The following is a 21,516-nucleotide window of genomic DNA, read 5'->3' as shown; positions in this document are numbered from 1 at the left end:
GAAAAATAAAACACGACATAAATAAGGGGTCCCCAAAGGGCTCACAATCTAAAAAGAAACATAAGGCAGATACCAGCAACAGCCACTGGAAGGATGTTGTGTTGGGGTTGGATAGGGTTAGTTGCTCTCCCCCTGCTAAATATAAGAGAATCATCTCTTGAAAATGTGTCTAAGAGTTATTCCTGTCAACAATGTTCACAGTCACTTGGAACCCGGCTGCTACTTCTGCATGCCAACACATATTAGACACTCTTTTGATATGTGAAATATCAACACCATGAAGAGGAAACATGTGTCACGTATCTGCCTACAAACAGGTAAAACCTCTTGTGTCTGTTGAGGTATCGGCTTCCTAGTTGCTCATCAAGTTCACACCCACTGAGCTGCAGCAAATCTGCAGAATCTCAGGTCCACAGACCATTAACTGGGCCTCAGAATCAGTCTTTCCATAAAATATGTATACTAGCAAGGCCAGTCCAAGATAAATTAGTCACACCTGCAATATGCATTTCATAAATCACACATGTTTAAAATCCACAGGCAAAGGCTGCACACATACCGGTGAGTAAACCCCACTGAACACAGCAGAATTTGCTTCTGTGTAAATATGAACAGGATCCTGCTACAAAGTACTCAGAAAAATAAATACCGCATTCAGCTTTAAAAAGGCCAGTCTTTCATACTCACATTTTCTAGGAATTAACAGTGTCTTATCTGAGAATATAGGTTCAGGTTTTTCTCTGAAAAACATTGCATAGTGCATCTTTTAAAGAATGTTCCAGCAGAAGCAATAAATCTGCCTTTAATTAGTATTTAAATACAAGCCAAGGTATCCTAAGAACGCCAATTGTTTAGGCCTAAAATATTTTGCAACATGACTTTCAAGCAGCTAAGAGAACTGCATTCTTGAATTTAAAGTTGCACAGTAAAGACTAGGGTCCTCATATACAGCTTTTCAGCTCCAGAAAATCAATAGTTCTGCGACTGACTTCACTGGGAAGTGGCTTAGGCTCAAATAGGTTTTATCAATACTATCAAAGTTGCAGAAAGTTCTTAGATCAAGGAAACGCAATGGCCATGGTTCTAAGAAAGACGCTATTGGGTTCCACAAGCCACACTCTGGTCTTACGTTTTAAAACAGAAACAGTTACCCACACTTCATGGCCAGCCACATTGAAACGGAAGGATTTTCAAAAGCAATTGTTATGCGACACAGATACCCAAGGTGAAACTTCCACTGGGTCCACTTCAGCCCTGACGACATTCCTATGGAAGTTTTATGTTAAACGAAGCAACCACAAGATTACACAAGACAAAGGAAGAAGAGCTTAGACAGAAACAATTTATAACATACAAAGCAAGATAATATAATCCGTGTTTTAGTTAAGTAGGTATGTATTCCCTTAAAGATGCTCTTTTTCCCTTTTAATTACCATATACAGCATTCCTTTCTCTGCCAGGCTGCCTTGACAGCTACACAGGCAATCCAACCTAACATTTCAGCTCTCCAGAGTGTGGGGGCATGCCTCTTTTTAAAAAGAAAGAAAGAAAGAAGAGATATACAAAGAAATGGTACATGCACCCCTAGCGCCCCAACAGCCCAACACGCCTCTCCAACTGTATTATAAAATGGGCACTCTCAGAGTTTTTAACCATCATTAAATCAAATTTGGAGACAACTTGTATCTCCGGATCAACAGCATTATCACAGGTAGTCATTCTCAGATAGCTCCACAATATGGCAACACAATCACCTCTAGCAAGGAACAATGATGCTTCCTCAGCCATTATTATCTTCTCCTCTGAGAATGACATCTTTATCATCTGAACCCACAGAAAGGAAGTCTCAAAGAGAAATTTCACCAGGACAGCAATTATTGTTATCTTACCATTAACCTGAGCCTTCATCACTTCACACTTCAAGCATATTTTCTAGATACCACACTGCAACTGTGCCACAACTATATAATACTTCTTGTAGATCAAAAGTGCCCAGTCTGGCAGTCATATTTTTCTCCATTCCTCTAAGCTGCAGCCCAAAGTACACCACATGATCGGCTGCACACAGCCAAACTCTCCTCTTCTCCCACACACAGAGACTCACAACTGGCACCCCTGAGCCTAAGATATCTTGCCAGACCACTTTTTATGAAGCACATAAGAATGGTTTTCCCTTTCATACAAAAATTAGATTTCCCTGCCCTGACAGGAAAGGGCAATATCAAATGGCAGCATCACAAACACAGAGATTAAGAATATAATTCGTGTTCAGAATGCTTCTTCAGAGTAATTTGGGAATACTACAGCACATTTAGTTAACGAGCCCCCTTGGCTGAACAAAGGAAATGGCTAGAAACTAAAAACAATCAAAGTATTACAAAGTTCACAAGTATTCCCCAAAGGCTTTCAAGAATCTTCAAAGAAATAATGTAAAAAGCATTCTGTATAAACAAAACTGCCAGAGCAAAGACTGGAAAATAGTCATTTCCCCTTAACTTAAAAATGCACAAAATAGGAACCTGGCAATGGTTAGCAACAGCAGAAATAATTGTTGTTTTTTGTTCGCAAGGGCTTTCCCATCAATGGTGCAGTTCAGGATTCTGCTTTCATTCATAGCTCCATCGTTGCTCTCATGGAAAAATCAATCTGGAACTCGGGCACTCCGTAGCCAAACAGAAAGAAAGGCTGCTGCCATTTCTCAGTTAGGAAGAGAGGGCGGAAGCCGAGAGCAACTGGGCGGCCTTTGGTGCAACCCAAGATTGTTTTTGTACTTCTCATACTTTAGAACCTAATCAAGTCTGCATAACTCCTACTCCATTCCATCTTAAGACTAGGACAACTGCAGACTGGAGCTTTTCATCTCTGGCCATTGCTCGCCTGCAACTGGTACTCGGAGGCATTCCGCCTCTGAGCCTGGAGAACCCATCAAGACTAGTTGTAGCCATTGATAAACCTGAAACCTGCCCATTACTTTGTGACATTCAGTTGGTCCCAATAATGCTGCTACTGTTAACTTTGGAATCGAAGGCAACTAGGAGTGGGGCAGGCTAGTAGAAATGTAGGCTGATTTGCAGAGCTAAACCATAACTGGCCCATCCGAATTCCAACTTTTGTTTACATAACATGGCAAAACACCAGCTTGGGAGATGGTAAAGGGGATTGACTAGACTGTCAATCCCACTTGGAATTACACAAAGCATGTGACCCTTTCCCAGCAATCCAATTGCACATGATCTACTGGTTTTCTATAAAAACTACAGAAGAGCCACCTGGAGCACAGAAAACAGTAAACACTACCCTCGCCACACAGCTCTGCCTTTTTAGGGGTTTCCTATATTTATTAATCATTTCATGGGCACCTAACTAAACAAGGAACTGGCCTAACCCAAGCAGGGAGAGAGCAATTATCACTCTTCATCCTAGCTTAGCATCTTTTCCAGTAGCTGTTTGCTGGTGTTTCCCGTGTAACTTAAAAAAAAAAAAAAAGTTACAGGCCCAGAGGGAGTGTGAGTCCCTCTGGGACAGGAGGGACTGTTCCCCCCCACCCTTTTTTTTTTTCTGCTATGTAAACTGCTTTGACAACTTATTTAGTTGAAGAGTATTATACAAATATTCAAAATAAAAATAGGTACAAGCTGGTCTGTCCCTTCACCAGCAAGTACCCAGCCCTGTTAGCCTGAACAGCAGAGCTGCCAAGGACCGCCTTCAAGAAATCTCCGATTCAAAGTCAAAAGGTACAAAAGAGAGGGGCGATGTTGATGGAACTTCGACTTTTATCAGAATTTTATCAGGAAGGAAGGGAGGCCTACCACTGGCTGAACTTCCAGAAGGCTGTTTCTGGCCAAACATGTTGGGCTGAACTTTGGTTTGGACTAAGGACTAAGAGAAGAAGCTGAGGAGTCCCCAGTTAGTATCTCAGCCGGGAAACTCAGTGCGTGGCTTCTGGCAAGCCACTCCATCTCTCAGTCTAAACCCTCAACTGTAACAACAAAGATGAGCCTACTTTATAGCATTAAAGACTACCAAAACATAATGCTCAGAAAGCACTTCAGAAGCCACCCAGAAGCTATATAAATACTATTTAATATTTATAAAGATTATTCAGCACCTTCCCAGCCAAACTGTGTTCAAGGTAATGCAAAAGCCTCGCTTTCCCCAACTGAGAAAGCGGAGGATGGGAAAGACCCTTCCCTGCCTGACTTGAGGCCTTGATGAGCAGAGAAGGGGGGAGAATATTGAGCTAGCTGGAACAAAAGGGGCTTCGTCTGTTGCTTTAATCTTTCGGAAACCCTAAGAGCACAGCTTTAGAAAGAAAGAGTCATCGTAGGAGCACAGGGTTTCTCAAATGTGGCTCCCCAGATGTTGATGGACTACAAACTCCCATGATCAACAGCCACAATGGACTTTGTGGCTGGGGATGATGGAAGCTGTAGTCCAACACTGGAGACCCAAGCTTGAGAAACCCTATCTGGCAAAAAACAACAACACACCACCCCTCTACCAATAAGAATGCTTCCACTAACTGTTGTTATCATCAACCTCAACCTTCCTCAACCGTGTCAGTGAGCGCACAGATTTCTGACCCATTACACCCAGCTTCTTTCTGCATCCAAAGGGAAGGGGGCAACCTGAGGCTCGCCAGCTGTTTGGGGAATACAACTCCTATCATCCACAGTCATAAACATCTACGAGCTGTAGTCCAACAGCTGGAGGACCTCAACTGCCGCCGCCCCCCCCAGTTTATATGGCTCACCACATTTTGTGACATCCTGATCATGCGACAAGTACGGGGACAGGCAGCTTTTCTGCAGTACACTTGACAGATCTTCTTGCTCCACTAGGAAGAGGCGGTGCTGGGGTTGCATCGCACCTCTCCAAAAAGGTGCATTTTCATTGTTTGTTCTAAGACACTGAGGGAGTTTAAGAATTGTGGCTGGGGGTGATGGGAGTTGTAGTTCGACACCCCTTGGAGGGCCAGGTCTGCCCTGGACGATGGCCTTCCAGGGGTTGTCAGACCACAACTCCCATCATCCAGGGCAGACCTGGCCCTCCAAAGGTTGTCGGACCACAACTCCCCTGTCTGCCCTGGACGATGGGAGTTGTGGTCCGGCAACCCCTGGAGAACCAGGTCGGCCCTGGACGATGGGAGTTGTGGTTTGACACCCCCTGGAGGGCCAGCTCTGCTCACCCCTGGTCTATAAACGTATACGAGTCCACCCCCACCCCCCATTTTCAACGCCACCTTTAACCGTGTGTGAAGCAGCCCCCCCCCCGCTCCTCCTGCATCGCCGGGGGGGGAGGGAGAGACCACCACCCCCAGAGCTGGGAGGAGCAGCGGCGGCAGCCGCCTGGGGGGGCGCCGCTGCCTCTCCGCCCGCCCGGGTCCTGGCGGGGGGCCCATCTTACCGGACAGCGCCGCCTGCTCCGTCCTTCCCTCCTTCCTCGGCTTCTCCGCGGCGGGGGGCCGGCGGCGACAACAACCGGAGCTCCTCCTCCTCCGCCTCCGGCGCCTCACGGAGCGCCCGCGGCAGCACTGCGCAGGCGTCGAGCGGCACGCGCGGCAGTGCGCAGGCGCCGCGCTGGGCGGGGGCAGGCTAGAGGAGGCTCCGGGCCTGAGGTCCCCGGCGCATGCGCCTGCCCTTCCCGGCGGCCTGCTGTGTCAAGACAGAGGCCGGGAAGCGCGCGAGGCAGGCTGCTGCAGGCGCCGGCTGCCGTTCCAGTCCTGAGCTGCGGGGGGAATGGGCCAGTGGGGCGGCTGCAGCAGCAGAAGGCCCTCGTCAGCTGCCGTCCACCAGTAGGAAAGCTGCCGTATGCTGAGTCAGACCCTTGGTCCAACCAGCGCAGTCTTACCTGCACTGACTGGCAGCAGCGGCTTCTCCAAGGCTGCAGGCAGGAGTCTCTCTCTCTCGCAGCTCTAGGTTGGAGATGCTACCAGGGAAGGAACTTGGAGCCTTCTGTTCTTCCCAGAGCAGCCCCATCCCCTAAGAGGAAGATCTTCAGTGCTCACACACCATCAAGTCTCCCATCCAACTGCAAACCAGGGTGGACCCTGCTTAGCTAAGGGGACAAGTCCTGCTTGCTACCACCAGACCAGCTCTCCTCTCGTGGAGCCCTCTGCATGCAAGCAGGCAGGTGCTCTTCCCAGAGCAGCCCCATCCCCTAAGGGGAGGATTTTGCAGTGCTCTTACACGTAGTCTCCCATTCAAAGGCAAACTAGGGCAGACCCTGCTTAGCATAAATTTTAAGTTAATTAGAGCCATGAGTTACAATCCCACAGGAAGCAGTCTTCGGGGGGTGAGAGTAAGGCACTTTGCACATATTCAGAAGAATTCCCTACTTTATTTCCTAATCTGTGGTCCCAATAATCAGAACAGTCCCTAGAGCATAGGCGTGCGTCAAATTAAGTCCCCATAAGGCCAGACTACGAGTTTGTTCCGTCTTCGAAACATTTTTTACATAGTTGATCCTTCGAGATACAGTCTGCAGCTAAATAAGACCAGCTGAGACCATTAAGCAGAGATACAGAAGAAATTTATTTAACATTGTGTACAAACAAAGGCTACAAATGCCTTGGATTTCCTTTCCAAATACAGGTTTTTCAATCCCTTTTTAATTTCCATCAAGTTTAAAAAAGAGAGAGAGATTCACACACACTTCCTTTTAATGTTTGTTTCTTCACTGCTTCTTTTTGGACCTGTTCCTGACAGACAAAAGCACTGGAAAAACAGTCGTCTTCAAACAGCCATTCCAAGTGCTCAGCACCGCTTCAGGATTACTTCATTGCTTTCCGTTTCTGAATCAGAGCATTTGGGGTTTTGTAGCAAGAACAGCAGCAATATAAAATGCCAAAGCAAAATGCTTTAAACATGAAACATGGCAGTATTAAAACAAATTTCAACAAATATCAGCTCTGTGGTGGAAAACCAGTATGATCCACCAACAGCGAACAAAAAACCCTCCTACAGCTGAAAATGCCAGCACTAATTATATAATTTAATTGCATTTATATTTAAATAAATAGTTGTATCCATCTGCTTTCCTCTGAATTTAACATGGACTATAAATGCTTACAACAAGAGAGAAAAGGAAAAGTTATGAAAGTTACGTAGGCAAGATAAGTCATCACTTAAAAAAAAAAAGAATAAGGATGCATATTTCATAGTGTCTTGCTCAGAGATACACCTTCAGTTTTTAACCACGACAACCTCAGTTGTACAAGACAGTAACTCATTTTCACTCCGTTTTTGCCATTTTGTGTACATTTCCTTTGAATATATATGCAGCTAATAATCCTGATATATTATTAGGGTGCTTAGTGGTGGATTTACTGATGGGAGCCCTAACTTATCAGCCAACACTGGTAACTCTTCAGTTATCAAGATTATTTAGCAGAAGTGGTATTCTTATCCGTTAGAGAGGGGAAGACTCAGGGGAAGTGTGTGGAATGCTCTCAGCCACCCAGATCAGCAAGCCAAGCTGGTATGTATTTTGCAGACTTGGGTGGACGAGCTGGGGGGTCCTAACCTCTCCCAGCACTGCCCACCAGGTTTATGGGCACAGAAACCTGGTCTATTGAGATCTGTGGTCTATCGTGACTCTACACCACTAACAAGGCCCTGCGCCCAGCATTCGCCCGTTTAAAGCTGTGCTCAAGTTGAGAATGGGCCATGGAGACAGGTTTAGACTTGTGTCCAACCCTCTGTGCACGTCCCCCTACCTAAGCTGACTGCGCTGGTGGTCCCAGGAGTGGTGGATCCCCCCCCGGAGTGCACCATGGGGGATCTCAACATGTACACAGACGCTTCCATGGCAGTTGCAGTTCAGGACTTGATGACCACCAAAGCAATCATGAGGCTATCCCTACTTGTGTGCATGCCAGGTTACGCCATGGAGACTAGAGACAGCTCCCTTGGCATGCATGGACTGACTACCTTATTGGGTGTCAAGGCATTGCATCGCTTCCTCGAACCTTTGCAGGGTAGGGAACCTGTTAGAATAGTCTGACCCCAGAGGCTGATGGATTCCTGATGGTCATGGAGGTTTACCTGCTACTAGAGACTGGTAGTTCTGTCAGCAGAATTACTGATCACCTGAGAGCCTATACGGTGGTGTTGGTGATGGCAAACAAGCCCGACTTTTCTGCCATAATTGCATCATTTTGGTGTGGGCCAACAGCTTGGTAATCCACTGCAACTAATTTGCTTTGCAGTTTGCAGATAAAGTTGTTCACATCCGTTCTGACCTGGATTTCAGATTGGAAGGAGCAGAAGAGTGGCTTTAGCACTGGGTTGTTTGTCTGTCTGTTATGGATTCCTTTCAGCTTTTTCTGCCTGAGGATATGAACACAATCCTTGAAGAAAGGCAGCTGACCACATGGCCTCTCGATCCTTGCCATTTATGGCTGATTAAGTCAGCAAGAATAGGTCATGGGAATAACGAATGCTTCTCTTACGGGAGGGCTACGCTCCTCTCAAGGAAACAGTTGTAAAACCTCTGCTGAAAAAAGCCTACCAATTATAGAGCAGTCTCTAATTTGATATTCCTGGGCAAGGTAATTAAGGTGGTGGCAGGATCCCAACTCCAGAATTTTCTGCCAATTATCTTATTTTTGTCCTGGAACTGAAATTGCTTGGGTTGACATTCTGTTTGGTAACCAAAAAGACGGAGTGTGTCCCTGATGGTTCTGCCAGACCTCTCACCTGCTTTTGATACCATCTTACTGGAGAGCACAGTGTTAAGTCTTAACTGGAGGATGGATTCCAGAAGGTGGTTTTGGGGAAGCCGATGGGACCACTGCGGGTTCCATCTCATCTCCCTTACTATTTAACATCTATGAGAAACTGGGAGAGATCATCAAGATCTTGAACTGGGCTGTCAGTACACTGATGATATTCATTCTCATTCTCTCTCTCTCTCTCTCTCATTTCCAGCTGATGTCAGAGAAGCAGTAGAAATTCTGAACATTATTTGGGGACAGGGACGGACTGGATGTGGACAAATAAGTGGGAGCTAAATCCGAACAAAAAAAGAGGTGCTCTTAGTCCACAGAGAGGTTCATTGCCCACTCTTAATGGAATGGTACTCCTCCTGAAGCGCATAGGAACCTTGCCATATACTGAGTCAGACCATTGGTCTATCTAGCTCAGTATTGTCTTCACAGACTGGCCGCGGCTTCTCCAAGGTTGCAGGCAGGAATACCTCTTAGGCCTATTTTGGAGATGCTGCCAGGGAGGGAACTGGGAACCTTCTGCTCTTCCCAGAGCAGCTTCATCCCGAGGGGAATATCTCACAGTGCTCACACATCTAGTCTCCCATTCATATGCAAATAGGGCAGACCCTGCTTAGCTAAGGGGACAAGTCATGCTTGCTACCACCAGACCAGCTCTCCCAGGTAAGCAGCTCCAGGGTTTTCCCTGACCCAGCCTCGATCCCAGGAGGTCAAGTGGAAGCTGTGGCCAGGAGCAGCTATGTCCAGCTTCACTTAGCGAGTCAGCAGCAGATCTGGTCTCTATCGTCCATAAAGACTTGGCTACCATAATGGGCTCTACATGGGACTGCCCCTGAAAAGCATTCAGAAGCGACAGGTCGTCCGAAGTGCAGCCACTAGCACAGCTCAGGGTGCTTGCTATCACCCCCCCTTCCCCCACCCTTATGTTGTGTTTGAATTAAACTCTGCACCCTATTCAGCAGAGTGCACACGTGTGGGATAGTCAGCCCTATGCAGCTAATCACACCACCCTTACTCCCTGCTGGTTTATGTCCAGAGTCCAAAAAAGCAAACCTGGAAATGTTCAGAATAGTCTTCTCTGAGGGCCCATGGGAAGGGAATGCCATGATTCTAGCTCAACGGTACCACTGTATTAGCCCTTGATTGTTCGGATTTGGAGCATGAGTGGCGTCAGATGAAGGTGGCAAGGTCCTCTTGGCCATTCTCAAAGATCAGAGTAAGATGCAGGGAGGTACTCAAGAGCTTTTCTCACTTGCTATTTCAAAACCTCAGCATTGAGGAACTTGGAACTACACAAGCAAGAGCACAACACGAAACCTGGGCATCAAGAAGGCTATGGGGAATGACCTCCCAGAATGGTATTTGAGGACATTAAGGCATAGAAATGAATCTCCAAAAGATTCCTCAATAGACTGCTGCCTACCTTTGACTTATCCCCAGTTTGTAACCTCCGATTACAACACGCCCACCCAATTCAAAACTAATTGGAACAGTCTAAACTCTACACCAAGAGACAACCCTCCTGCCTAGCCAGCCCCGGGGCCAGAATGGGGCCACCAATGGAGTGCCCGGCTCCTTGATGTGACTTCCAACTTAAGGTGAAAGAGGTTGGTTGATCAGACTCACTGCTTGGGAAGTGATGGTAAGCCAAGTGAGAGAGAGGTTTCCGCAGAATGTTTATTTTGAAGCTGGGGTTGACGGGGGGGGGAGGCCAAGCCTCTTGCTCCCCATCTCCAGCCTGGGAGAGTAACCTTCTGTGAGTCACTCTCTCTCAGCCTAACCTAGCCCACCTCACAGGGTTGTTGCAAAAATCTAAAGAGGGTTACCCATATATGCACTCCGAGTTCCTTGGAGGAAGGAACAATAGCAACTAAAAATAAATAAAATGCAATCCTTTTACATGTTTCAAATCCGCTTTAGTTGGATGCATGAATTTCCCCAGCCCCAAATCACTACTTCCGAGGAAAGCATAGGCTCATAATAAAAGAACAGTTAACAGTTAAAATCAATAATGCGACCTCTCCCACATCCACATGCCTGCATGGGTACTGATGCAGAAAACTTTCTAAGCGACCCTCTTCAGGATTACCAGAGCAGATGCAACCGCCCTGTGGCTATGCAACATAAAGCATCAATTCAACATTAACATTACAATTTAATATAAATTAAAAAAAATCAAAAAGAAAAGTCAGGCAAGGTAAAATTGGCACATTTGTTGTGTTTGTAGTATTGCTTTTCCAGTTTTAAACGGAATTAAGGAACCAACAATGATGCAAGGAAATCACTGGGATCACAAGGGAATCGCTGAAAGAGAAACTGCCTACTGTGGTACAACTTTAGGATGTCCAGGCCGTAACGGTGAAGCCCTTAAGGAACTGCAGTTCTCAAAGGCGGGAGGTCAAAGCAAGCCTCCCACCAAGGCCAAGACAGACATTTAAGCCTTCCCAAGCGCAAGTCAAGCTCCTAGGACCATTAGGCCATTCACTGGACTTCTTCAGCACCATCCTCCTCCTGCTGCTGCTAGCACTGGACTTGCACATCCACTCAGAAGCCAGCTGACCAAGAGATGAGCTGTGTCTGCAGGCATTCAGAAGGGGAGGAAGGGTGCCTGCCGCTTCCCAGCTCAAAGCACTAAGCGGAGACCCTAGGACGCCTCCTCAGAGAACACACAGGGAAGACACGCACTTATTCTGGGGACCAACCTCCCAGGAGCAGGCTTGAGTAAATCCAAAAAGTGCATCTCCACAGAAGCTTCAGTGCCAGACCCAAAGCTGAACGAAAGGAGGATGCCATGACGAAGCAGCATGTGAAACCCATTTGGACAGGAAGGTCAATGCTGTTCTCCGTTCTATCTGTGGCAAAAGCCAAGCAAGCTCAGCCTGCATCCACTGCGAGATCCCCAAACCACCCTCCCTGCAGTCCTACATGGCCATTCCCGCAAACCCTCTCAGAAACAGCGGCTTGGGCTCACGATGCTGATGGGATTCCCCATTTCCTGCACTGTACTCAGTGGGAGGGAGACGGCTTGCCCGTTCCCCTGCTAGCCCCTTCATGTCCTCCGAGGGAGGCCCGCCTCACAGCACAAGAAGCACTGCCTCGGAAGAACAGGCAGAGGGATGGCTGATGGAAGGAGAAAAAGCCTGCTGGCTGTTAGGACAAAAGACTGATTAGAAACAAGTCCAGCTGGGCACAGGAAACTGCGGTTCAGACAGCAAATTCTTCCCTGGTCCAGAATGGCCCAGTTATTCTTCATCTCAAGTGAAAATTAAGAATGAAAAGGCCAAGCAAAATATCAAAGCACATGTGATCCCTTCAAAAGGCTTTGCAGCGCCTTTCCAAATACTGTGTAAACCATACTTCTGGAGGGCCAGGGATGACCCACCACAGCAAGGAAACGGAGAAGGCAGAGTTTGGAATGTTGTGGAATTAGTCCAGAGAAGATCTGCCATGCAATGTCCCTTCTAGGGCTGGGACCGAAGAGGTGCCAAGCAGGACTCCAGGAGCGTGGAAAATGCTGATTAGACTCACAGAGCTGACAAAAGCCCTCTTCTGTTGCAGAGTGTGCAACATCACAACAGTAAGAGCAGCTGGCATTACGCAAGAGGACGGGAGAAGAGAGCGGCCGTCCACACCACCATTTCCCCACTGCCTTCCATCCCTCTGTTTCGGAGGGCAATCCACTATTTATCAGAAACTGCAAGGTAGGAGGAGCTTTGGGGGAAATGTCTCCTCATTTCCTACTCCCAAATCTTCCCCTGAACCAAGCCAACAGTTTCACTTCTTAGCCCCTCACACTTTAATGTGGGGGGTGGGGGTGGGGAGAGAAGAGATAGAATTTGTCTTCTCTGGATATAATTTTTCTGCACAACTGGCTGAGAAGTGAGAGGAGACATACGGGCTCAGTTCAGACACCATGTCAAACTATGGCTTAGGCTTACGATTTAAGAACCCACATCATGGCTTGAGTTTCCAAAAATGCGACAGACAAGCAAGGGTTGAGAACTGCTTGTCTACTTTCATTTTCCATAGGTTCAAGTCTTCTGCACAGGGCTGAAGCCTTTTCGCAGAGGAGCAACAGCCATAACTATGGTTTGTCTGTAGTTTGTGAATTCAAATATCCTGGCAAATGATGGTTAGCGCAAGCTGTGTTTTGCAAACTATCTGCAAACCAGGATTTGATTTGCTCACCAGCTGATATGGGTTCAAATATAACGACAGACCATGGTTCAGCATTATGTCTGAATGCAGCCACTAAATGCAACTTGGTATCCTTTCCACCTGAGACTGCAGAGAGTTTGTTCCCACTTCCCAGCACTACACGCTTTCAGATACGGTTGCTCAGGTGCCAACGACATGGGCAATTTCTCCTGCAAGAACAATTTCTGCAACAATCTTAATTAACACAAGTTTGGAATTTCTGAAAAATACAAAACGCTACCTGCTCATCAATCATCAGTTCTGTAGATTATTAAACATCTTATCAAAACCTTTCGATTTGCCAGCAAAAGCAGAGGGAAGAGACACTTTCCATAAGCAACGTACAAAGTCTCGAGAGAGAGAAAAATAAAGCTTCAAGTATCAAAAGAGCTATTCTGATAAAAGTTTCGGTTAAGCAGCCAGACAGCTATTGACTTCTGTCTCTGAAAACTCTTCATGAACAGATCGCAATGCTTATGCTAGAACAGCCAATGACGCCTAGTTGGGCAGAGGACTGGGAAAAGCATTTTTTTAAAAAATAGGTAGGGATGGGGAATAGAAAGAGAGACTACCCATCCTCCAAATAATATTCTGTTATATTTAGAAGGCCTACAGAATTCACCCAGGCTTGCACTAGCATCACTCTTTTTTTCCCTTTTGGTCCAAAACAAATTAATTATGACCCTCCTATACTCTCACACTCCCCCAATCCTCTTTAGCCCACTGACCTTCATAGGATGCAACAAGATATGTCACCTTTAACACACACACACCCCACACACACCTCTAAAAGAAGTCGGTGGTGGGATGGGGGCAAGAAAATGCATCCCCTCCCACCTCGTATGTTTCCAAAGAGAGAGGCGGACTGGGGGCAAAAAAACCTCAAAGCTCCAATTGTCTACGAAGCCTCTAATTAATTAATTTATTTTAAGAAGGAAAAAAGAGAGAGCCCTGTTGAAACCAAGATTTGAACTTCCATGTAGAAGGCATCATAGATGACCGACACTATATCCCGTTAGAAACCAAAACCAGTAGATATTAAAGCTACAGTTTTGGTATATCCTTTTGCTCTTCGCAAGTGGGCCGAGTAAAAATCTCGAAGCTTTGTAACAATAAAATTAATCCCATAAAAAACCCAGAAGAATCCGTCTCTTCTCTTCTCTCTCTCAGTCACACGGAAAGTTTTTGCTGCCCACTCCTTCCCTCTGGTGGTGGAAACTCACAGCGCAGCGGCCGTTCTCTCGTCTGGCGTTCCTTGCCTGTTCTGGCGGCCAGAACGGGAAGGAGTCCTTTTCTTTTCAATTAAATCTTCATCCCATCTTTGCCCACCAAACAACAGAAGGGTTGGAAGCCTCACTTCCCTTTCGTGGGCAAGGACAGGCCAGGAATGTCTGAAGGACGAATGGGTTTCTCCTCTTCCCAGAGTGTGGTGGCTCATGCCACGGGCAAGTTCCATCAGCCCCTTCCCTGCTGGATCCCGCTTCTACACTTCTGTGGAGAACAGGATGCTCTGTCTCTTGCTGTCAGGGGTAGGAATAGTCTCTAGCTGCAGGAAGTAGAGGAGGACTTGGACCTGGAAAGGAGAGGCAGGGAGAGAATCAGTGAGTGCCCACTGGGCCTGCCAGGGGTCAGAAGCCACCTTCGCAGAGGGCGAATGGGAGGCAGGGAGCTGATGGAAAGATGCTGAATGAGAAGGGAGACAGAGCTGAGCCATGGAGCAAGTTCTCTTGTGCAAGCTCTGCTAAAAAAGGTTGTGCAGGAGAACCTCTTCATGGATGGCGTGAGGAGCATGAAAGTGTCTCTGGCCGACCCTCTGCAGCATACTCGACAGAGTACAAGACTCAATGGTTCACTCTGCCATGGTTGCCAGAGACACCCCACTCCTCCCCAGTGTTCAAATCCTCACTCGCCATATGGCCTTTCGCTCTTTTTTAGCCCATCTAACCTCACAGGGCCTTTTGTAAGGATAAAATGAGATCACCCCAGAGAAGCAAACTGCCCAGCAATCCGGACAAAAGGTTGCATATATAATAAAGGTGATGAATGCATGAAGTGTGAGGCCAATTTCCCCAAATATATGAACATAGGAAGCTGCCTTATCCTGAGTCAGAGATCCCTTGGTCCGCCCAGCTCAGCACTGTCTCTTCTGCTAGGCAGCCCCACCTGGAGATGTGGCCAGGGATGGTACCTGCAGCCCTGTGGGCGGTGTGCATAGCAAGAGCTCCATCTCTGAGGGCATGAAGGCACTGCCGACAAGGAGGTGGCCATGGCACAGTTCCACCGCACTTATTTATTTATTGACTACATTTTTATACCGCCTTTCTGCCTTGACAAAGGCACCCAAAGCAGTTTAGGAACATAGGAAGCTGCCATATACTGAGTCAGACCATTGGTCGGTCTAGCTCAGTATTGTCTTCACAGACTGGCAGCGGCTTCTCCAAGGTGGCAGGCAGGTATCTCTCTCGGGCCTCTCTTGGAGATGCTGCCAGGGAGGGAACTTGGAACCTTCTGCTCTTCCCAGAGCGACTCCATCCCTTGAGGGGAATCTCTTGGCAGTGCTCACACATGTAATCTCCCATTCAAATGCAAACCAGGGTGGACCCTGCTTAGCAAAGGGGACAGGTCATGCTTGCTACCACAAGACCATCTCTCCTCTCCGACAATATTACTAAATTAAATTGTAAGTTATTGTATTGCATATTGTATAATATTGTAAAGTTTACAATATTAAAAGAAGCAAATTACAGAATGTTAATAAAAAGTTGTCTCAGGCTGTCGGTCTTTTCAGGAGTGGAGGACAAGAGCTCCCTGGCCAGGGCACACGCTGGGCTTTCCGTACTCCTGGGAAGGTGGAGTTGGGGGGGGGGCTGCCCCAACAATCCTCACTTTAACCTGCCCCATTCCATGCTGATTGTAGGGCTCAATAGGGAGACTCGGGTGCAGTGTTCCCTCCAGCAGGGATTCCCAGATGTTGTTGACTACAACTCCCATAATCCCCAAACAGAAGCCACTGCAGCTGGGGATTGCAGCCAACAACGTCTGGGAATCCCTGGCTCCCTCTCTCCCTCCTGCCCCGCAGTGTTCCCACCACCCAGGCCAAGAACAAGCCAGGACTACCCCTGGGATTCATTTGGTCACAATGCCGGTTTCCGCCATCCAAAGCATCAAGTTGAAAAGCATCTCCTCTTACCTGGGACATGACTTCTAGTGACCAGCTATCAGTCATGGCGATTGGCTGGGTGGGGTTGGCAGGGATTTTGCTGTCCTTTTCCGATGGTCTAAGCAGTGTTGGTCCAAACACAGTGGCCAGGTTGTGAAGGGACATCTTGTTGATGCTCTCCTTCTCAGCAACCCTGAAGCAGTTGCGGGGGGAGGAAAAGGAATAATTTCGACAGTTTGGAAAAGGCATCTCATTCATACCAGCCTTGCTGAGGCTTCACTCCTACGGAAATGTCGTCCAGTTTAGACAGATAAACCAAGCAGTGCTCCTGCAAAGCCCGGTGCTGCTGCAAGGAGCTCTTCTTGAGGAGAGGAGTTCTCCTTGTGGTGGCAGCAGATGCAAAGGAGACTTAAGAGCAGGTCTGGCCACCATCCCAGGTTCGAAAGCATGCAGAATTCTTACCCTGGCCTGATTTCGGGTATGAAATCTGCATGAGAGAGAACCTCACAGCTTCAATGCCAGAAGAATCAAGTTGCTCATCCTCTGGCATTTTTTGGATATGCATTTTGAGACTCATAACAGGTAGTCGGGCTGGTTTCTCTCCATGCAGATTGTATTTGTGGGGGAAAGAGACGGGTAGGCATAATCATCCATGGGGTCTGTGTCTAGAGACCAAGAACCTGCCCTTGCAGACAAGCCAGCTCAGAGCACCAGCCCTGTTGGGACCAAGCTGAGAAGAAGAAACCCTGAGGGGTTTTAAGCTGTTTAAACCAGAAACATTAATTTCCAAACCAACTTTGCTTAGAGAATTGTCCATATATAGGAGTTTTTGCTGCTTTGGTACATGTTTACCACATGTGTTCAGTTATCACCTAATAGTGTCGAATGGTGTAGGCAGACATGACGCTGGGAGGTCTGTGTGACTGGCTCTCCCCCTCTTTTGAAACCATAAAAGCAGTGAGGAGGGGAGGGGGGAAGGAGGAGGAGAGAGCCAGTCAGGATAATGGTGCTGGGGAGGGGGGGTTAATTCTCCCCCCCTGCCGTTTTCCCATCGTCTCCCCCGTTCCCGGTGCTACCTGCCCCACATGTAAGAGGAAAAGTGATCAAGGACCCCACATCATGTCTCATTTAACCCACCATCTCTCAAGACACGAAGAATGCTTACCTCGGGTGTGCAGTGCATGAGGCAATACATTTAAATCAGGCCTGCACAACATAAGGCCAAGGGGCCGGATTCAGCCCACAGGGACTATTTCACTGGCCCCCAGGTATCCTGCAGCAACACAGGAGCTGGAAACTGCCTTATAGCGCCATCCTGTACATGCTTTCTCCAAAATAGTATGCTCCATGGTGTGCCCAGTGAGGCTTACTCTCACGTAAGCATGCCTAGCGTTGCAGCCTGAAAGCAACAATTCAGGGAGAGGGGAGGATTGGCCTTTGTTTGGGGCTGGTATGCACTCTGATGGAGCAGGGACGGAACCTACCCTGATTTAAACAGACAAGGCATCCCATCACAAAGGTATCTACGTGCAACATGCACTGAACGTTTGCTGGAGGCAGGGCTGCATGAACAGAAACGGCACCACTTCAGAAACAAGAGACACCAAACTTCTGTGGCGGTGAGTATCTTGAGGAGCAACAAAGGACCTCTTCATCGGTATACATCAATTCTTTTCATACATTCCACATCCTGACCTACTTTTCTGAATTTCTCCCCAATGCCGAGAAAGCAGCTTTGGCATTACCTTTTCAAATGGTCCAGGAGGAAAAGGAATGTAACGAGGTTGGGTTCCGGAAGAGACAGCAGTAAGTTCAGCATACAGCTTTCCTTTGCAACTGGATCTGAAAGTACTGAGGAGGGAGAGAAACATCAGGATGGGATCGAGAACCTGATGAACTACACAGTTTCACAAGACAAGGAAGTGAATACACCCAGAAATAACAACAACAACAACAACTGTTTTCTACCTGGGTTTGGGAGCTGTGTGTGCTCCCAATTTTCAGCTGAGTGGATGTAAAAGGGAAAACCTACCCAGGTTTTCCTCCTACCTTGCTTCCACACAACCAAAAATTGGGAGCACACAGAGCTCCCACACCCGGGTACAACACAGTTTTTGATTGTGCAGATGATCTCACAATGTGTTATGCCCTCAAGTGACAGAAGAGCCCAGAGATCAAGTTAGGAGCATAAGAAATTGCCTTCTACTGGGTCAGACCATTGGTCTCTCTAGCTCAGTACTGTCTACCCTGGCTGGCAGCCTCTCTCCTGGGACCTTCTGCACGGAAAGCAGAATGCATGCTCTGCCACAGAGCTGCAGCCGCATCTCACCTGAATCCTTCCCTCTGCAGAAACTGCAGCAGCATCAAGAGTCCAAGGGTGGGTGTGTCTGGTAGATGATCCTACATCTAGTTTGGGAGAAGCCCTCTAAATAAGCAACTGCAACACAGCACGTAACAACCTCACGCTGATGTCACACTCCAGACGGGGCAGGAAGCCAAGTCAAAGCTGGTTCACGTACAGGCCCTAGGCAGGCAAGAGCTGAAGGTCTGCAAGCACGTGAGACCCACAAGATGAGGAGGCCTCAAGGCACACATTCCTCCTTGCAGAACCTGGCCTTCAGAGGTCAACTGCCCTGCACAGACAAGCAAGGTAGGATCTCTGCTCCACCCCGATCAGTGGATTGGCAAAAGGAAGAATCCTTAGAACATAGGAAGCTGCCATATACTGAGTCAGACCACTGGTCTATCTAGCTCAGTATTGTCTTCACAGACCGGCAGTGGCTTCTCCAAGGTTGCAGGCAGGAATCTCTCTCAGCCCTCTCTTGGAATATGCTGCCAGGGAGGGAGCTTGGAACCTAGATGCTCTACCCAGAGCAGCTCCATCACCTGAGGGGGAATCTCTTCCAGTGCTCACACATGTCGTCTCCCATTCAAATGCAAACCAGGACAGACCCTGCTTAGCTAAGGGGACATGTCATGCTGGCTACCACAAGACCAGCTCTTCTCTTCCTCTGCCCCAAAGCACAGCCTGTTGCAGAGAACACATTAAAAACCTTCAGGACGTATTTCCCTGTTGATTAGGCCACTCTGAAGTAGTCGGCTGGCCAGCCGTCAAATACGCACCGATGCCTTCAGCAAAGTTGGGATAGAGTTCGTCTGTGAAGAGGGGCTCAGGCAGCTCTCTGAAGTAGAGTTTGAGGGTCCCGGCAATGGCATTGACGTCCATCTCGCTCATCATGACAGAGACATCTTTGTTATCTGAAAAAAAGAGAGAGGAGGGCGGTGTGAGGAGAGCGGAACTAGAGCAGGGTTTCTTAACCTTGGGCCCCTGGATGTTGTTGGACTACAACTCCCAGAACCCCCAGACGTGGCCTTTATGGCTGGGGATTCTGGGAGTTGTAGTCCAACAACATCTGGGGGCCCAAGGTTAAGAAACCCTGCTCTAGAACCTTCCCTTTGCCCAAATGGTTGGCTCTAAGTCCAAGCCATGGCCAGGAAGATGGAGGGCTGGCGCAGTGCCTTCTTAGCGGAGAAGAAAGGGCCAGAAGCAAATACTCACTGACATCAAAGGCAGCTTTCAAGGCCTGGATGTCGGTGGCAACGCCGGAGACACGGTAGATGCCCACCTCCTCCATGCCGCGGCGCTCAATCTCCTCCACACATTGGCGCACAATGTAAGGGACCTTTGATCTCTCCCTCCTGCAAGGAAAACCCAGGTCAGTCCAGGCAGAAGGCACACGTTGAGAGCACAGCCTTTGATTCTACAGGGGGTGCAGCCTAGGAGACTCCCCATCCCGGTTCTGAATGCTTCCACCCAAAAGGTCTTCTCCAAAAGAGGGTCAAGGCACTGGTGGCTGCTGCTGCTGCTGCAGTCTCCTGTCAGGCTCATGAAAACAGGGTCAAGTTGCTTCTAGCCTGCTTGGCTTCAAAGCTGCGTGGCAAAATGGGAGGGCAGAAATGCTGCTAAGTCAATGTTTCTAGTATATTTATTTAAAACTAGTTGGGCCGGGTGCAGAGCATCTGCGCTTCCGGCCGGCCTACCTACCACTGTTGCCTTTTTCTCCCCCCCCCACCAAGGCTTTCTGGCCAGCCGCTTCTCCCCCCGCCTGCTTCTGCCCCACCACCACCACCGCGTTTTCTGGCCAGCGGATCTTCTCCCCATCCTTCTCTGCCCCACCGACACTTTCTGGCTGGCATCTCCTCCCGCCCACCCAACTCCCGGCAGCCGGCCCAGCCTGCCGCCCCCTGCTGCTCCCACCGCCACCTCCTGCTCCCGCCAGCATCGCTATTTTCTCCCCTGTTGCTATCATATCCGGCAGGTGCTCGCGAACTCTTGCGAGAGCTGCCACACATGGGATTAACAACAGGTATGTTTAAGAGAATTAAATATATAGATAGAAGACAGATAGATCAGTTTTCCATGAGATTAATTTCTGTGGCACTAACTGTAATGTGCTCTTTCGGTTTATTTACAGTTTTACAACTTATGACAATTCAGCTATGACACATGTGTACATCTCTAGATAGGGCTGGGAGAGACCCCCTGCCTGAAACCTTGGGGAGTCACTGCCAGTCAGTGAACATTTCTGAGCATGAAACACCACCACTGCAGCAGCTCACTAGTTTGGAAAATCCCTGGGTGAGTCATTTCACAGCAGAGGAAGAGACCAAGGGCTGGATCTGGAGCATGGCAGAGAGCAGAAAGTAAACAAAGTGGTGTTCCAGGCAAGAGAGAGTGGGCACATTTATTTGTGCTGGTCTCCATGATGATGTCAAAAACAGCAAAACATACAAAGCATTCACCTCTGAACTATCACTGTGAACGCCAGAAAATAATACATGGCTACGTCTATTCACCATCAGTACAAGGGAAAAGCAACTGTTTTAAGGCAAAACCCTGGAGGAAAAAACACAGAATCAGATGACTCACTTAGTGACAACCGCGATCTTCACTCCAAATACTCCCGTTTGCTTGCGGGAGGGCATCCTCTTTAAGCTGAACTCCCTGCTTGTGAACTTCACCGACAGCTTCACTTCCACCTAGGAGGAAAAGGAGCAGTCACCACCACAGATTCCAGCCACAGCAGTCCCAGGGCTGAGTTTTTCTATTGCAAGTCACTCAAAATGGTGTCACTGAGGTGCCACCGCGGAGAGGATAAAAGGAAGGGAGAACCAGGCGTGCCACTCTGAACTCCCTGAAGGAAGAGCGATACATTCAAGCATCGAGAGACAATAACAAGGCCAATGGCTCCGAGAGCTGAGACTAGACAGACCCAAGAGAAACCACTCCTTGTGTGCAGAAATTATCCATGTGAATCTGAGGAAGCGTCAAGCCTTCTACCGCTGTGCAAGAATACACTCTCACTCCAGAGATGGAATTTCTGTCAGGACACACAGGGACATTTGCACACACGGTTCCTGAGCAGCTGCT

At 48.1% G+C, this 21,516-nt stretch overlaps 2 protein-coding genes across 6 annotated transcripts in view; both read right to left on the bottom strand.

The window, feature by feature from the left end:
- Positions 1–5,539, bottom strand: part of SPECC1L (sperm antigen with calponin homology and coiled-coil domains 1 like) — a 42,539-nt gene extending 37,000 nt beyond the window's left edge. Inside the window, exon 1 of the mRNA XM_053279948.1 lies at positions 5,407–5,539. The gene's annotated coding sequence lies outside the window, so the exon portion shown is untranslated. The remainder of the gene's footprint in view (positions 1–5,406) is intronic.
- A 975-nt stretch (positions 5,540–6,514) lies between these two features.
- The window catches only part of BCR (BCR activator of RhoGEF and GTPase), a 100,832-nt gene continuing 85,830 nt past the window's right edge, over positions 6,515–21,516 (bottom strand). For all 5 annotated transcript variants that reach the window (XM_053280462.1, XM_053280463.1, XM_053280465.1 and 2 more), the window contains 6 exons: positions 21,016–21,125; positions 19,645–19,784; positions 19,209–19,343; positions 17,831–17,936; positions 16,116–16,278; positions 6,515–14,498 (listed from right to left, as the gene is read on the bottom strand). In XM_053280462.1, coding sequence (XP_053136437.1) covers positions 14,409–14,498; positions 16,116–16,278; positions 17,831–17,936; positions 19,209–19,343; positions 19,645–19,784; positions 21,016–21,125 — 744 coding nt within the window. In that variant the 3' untranslated portion in view covers positions 6,515–14,408. The remainder of the gene's footprint in view (positions 14,499–16,115; positions 16,279–17,830; positions 17,937–19,208; positions 19,344–19,644; positions 19,785–21,015; positions 21,126–21,516) is intronic.

This window comes from Hemicordylus capensis, chromosome 15, assembly GCF_027244095.1.
Source record: "Hemicordylus capensis ecotype Gifberg chromosome 15, rHemCap1.1.pri, whole genome shotgun sequence".
NCBI lineage: Eukaryota > Metazoa > Chordata > Lepidosauria > Squamata > Cordylidae > Hemicordylus > Hemicordylus capensis.
This window is presented reverse-complemented; position numbering and strand designations above follow the sequence as displayed.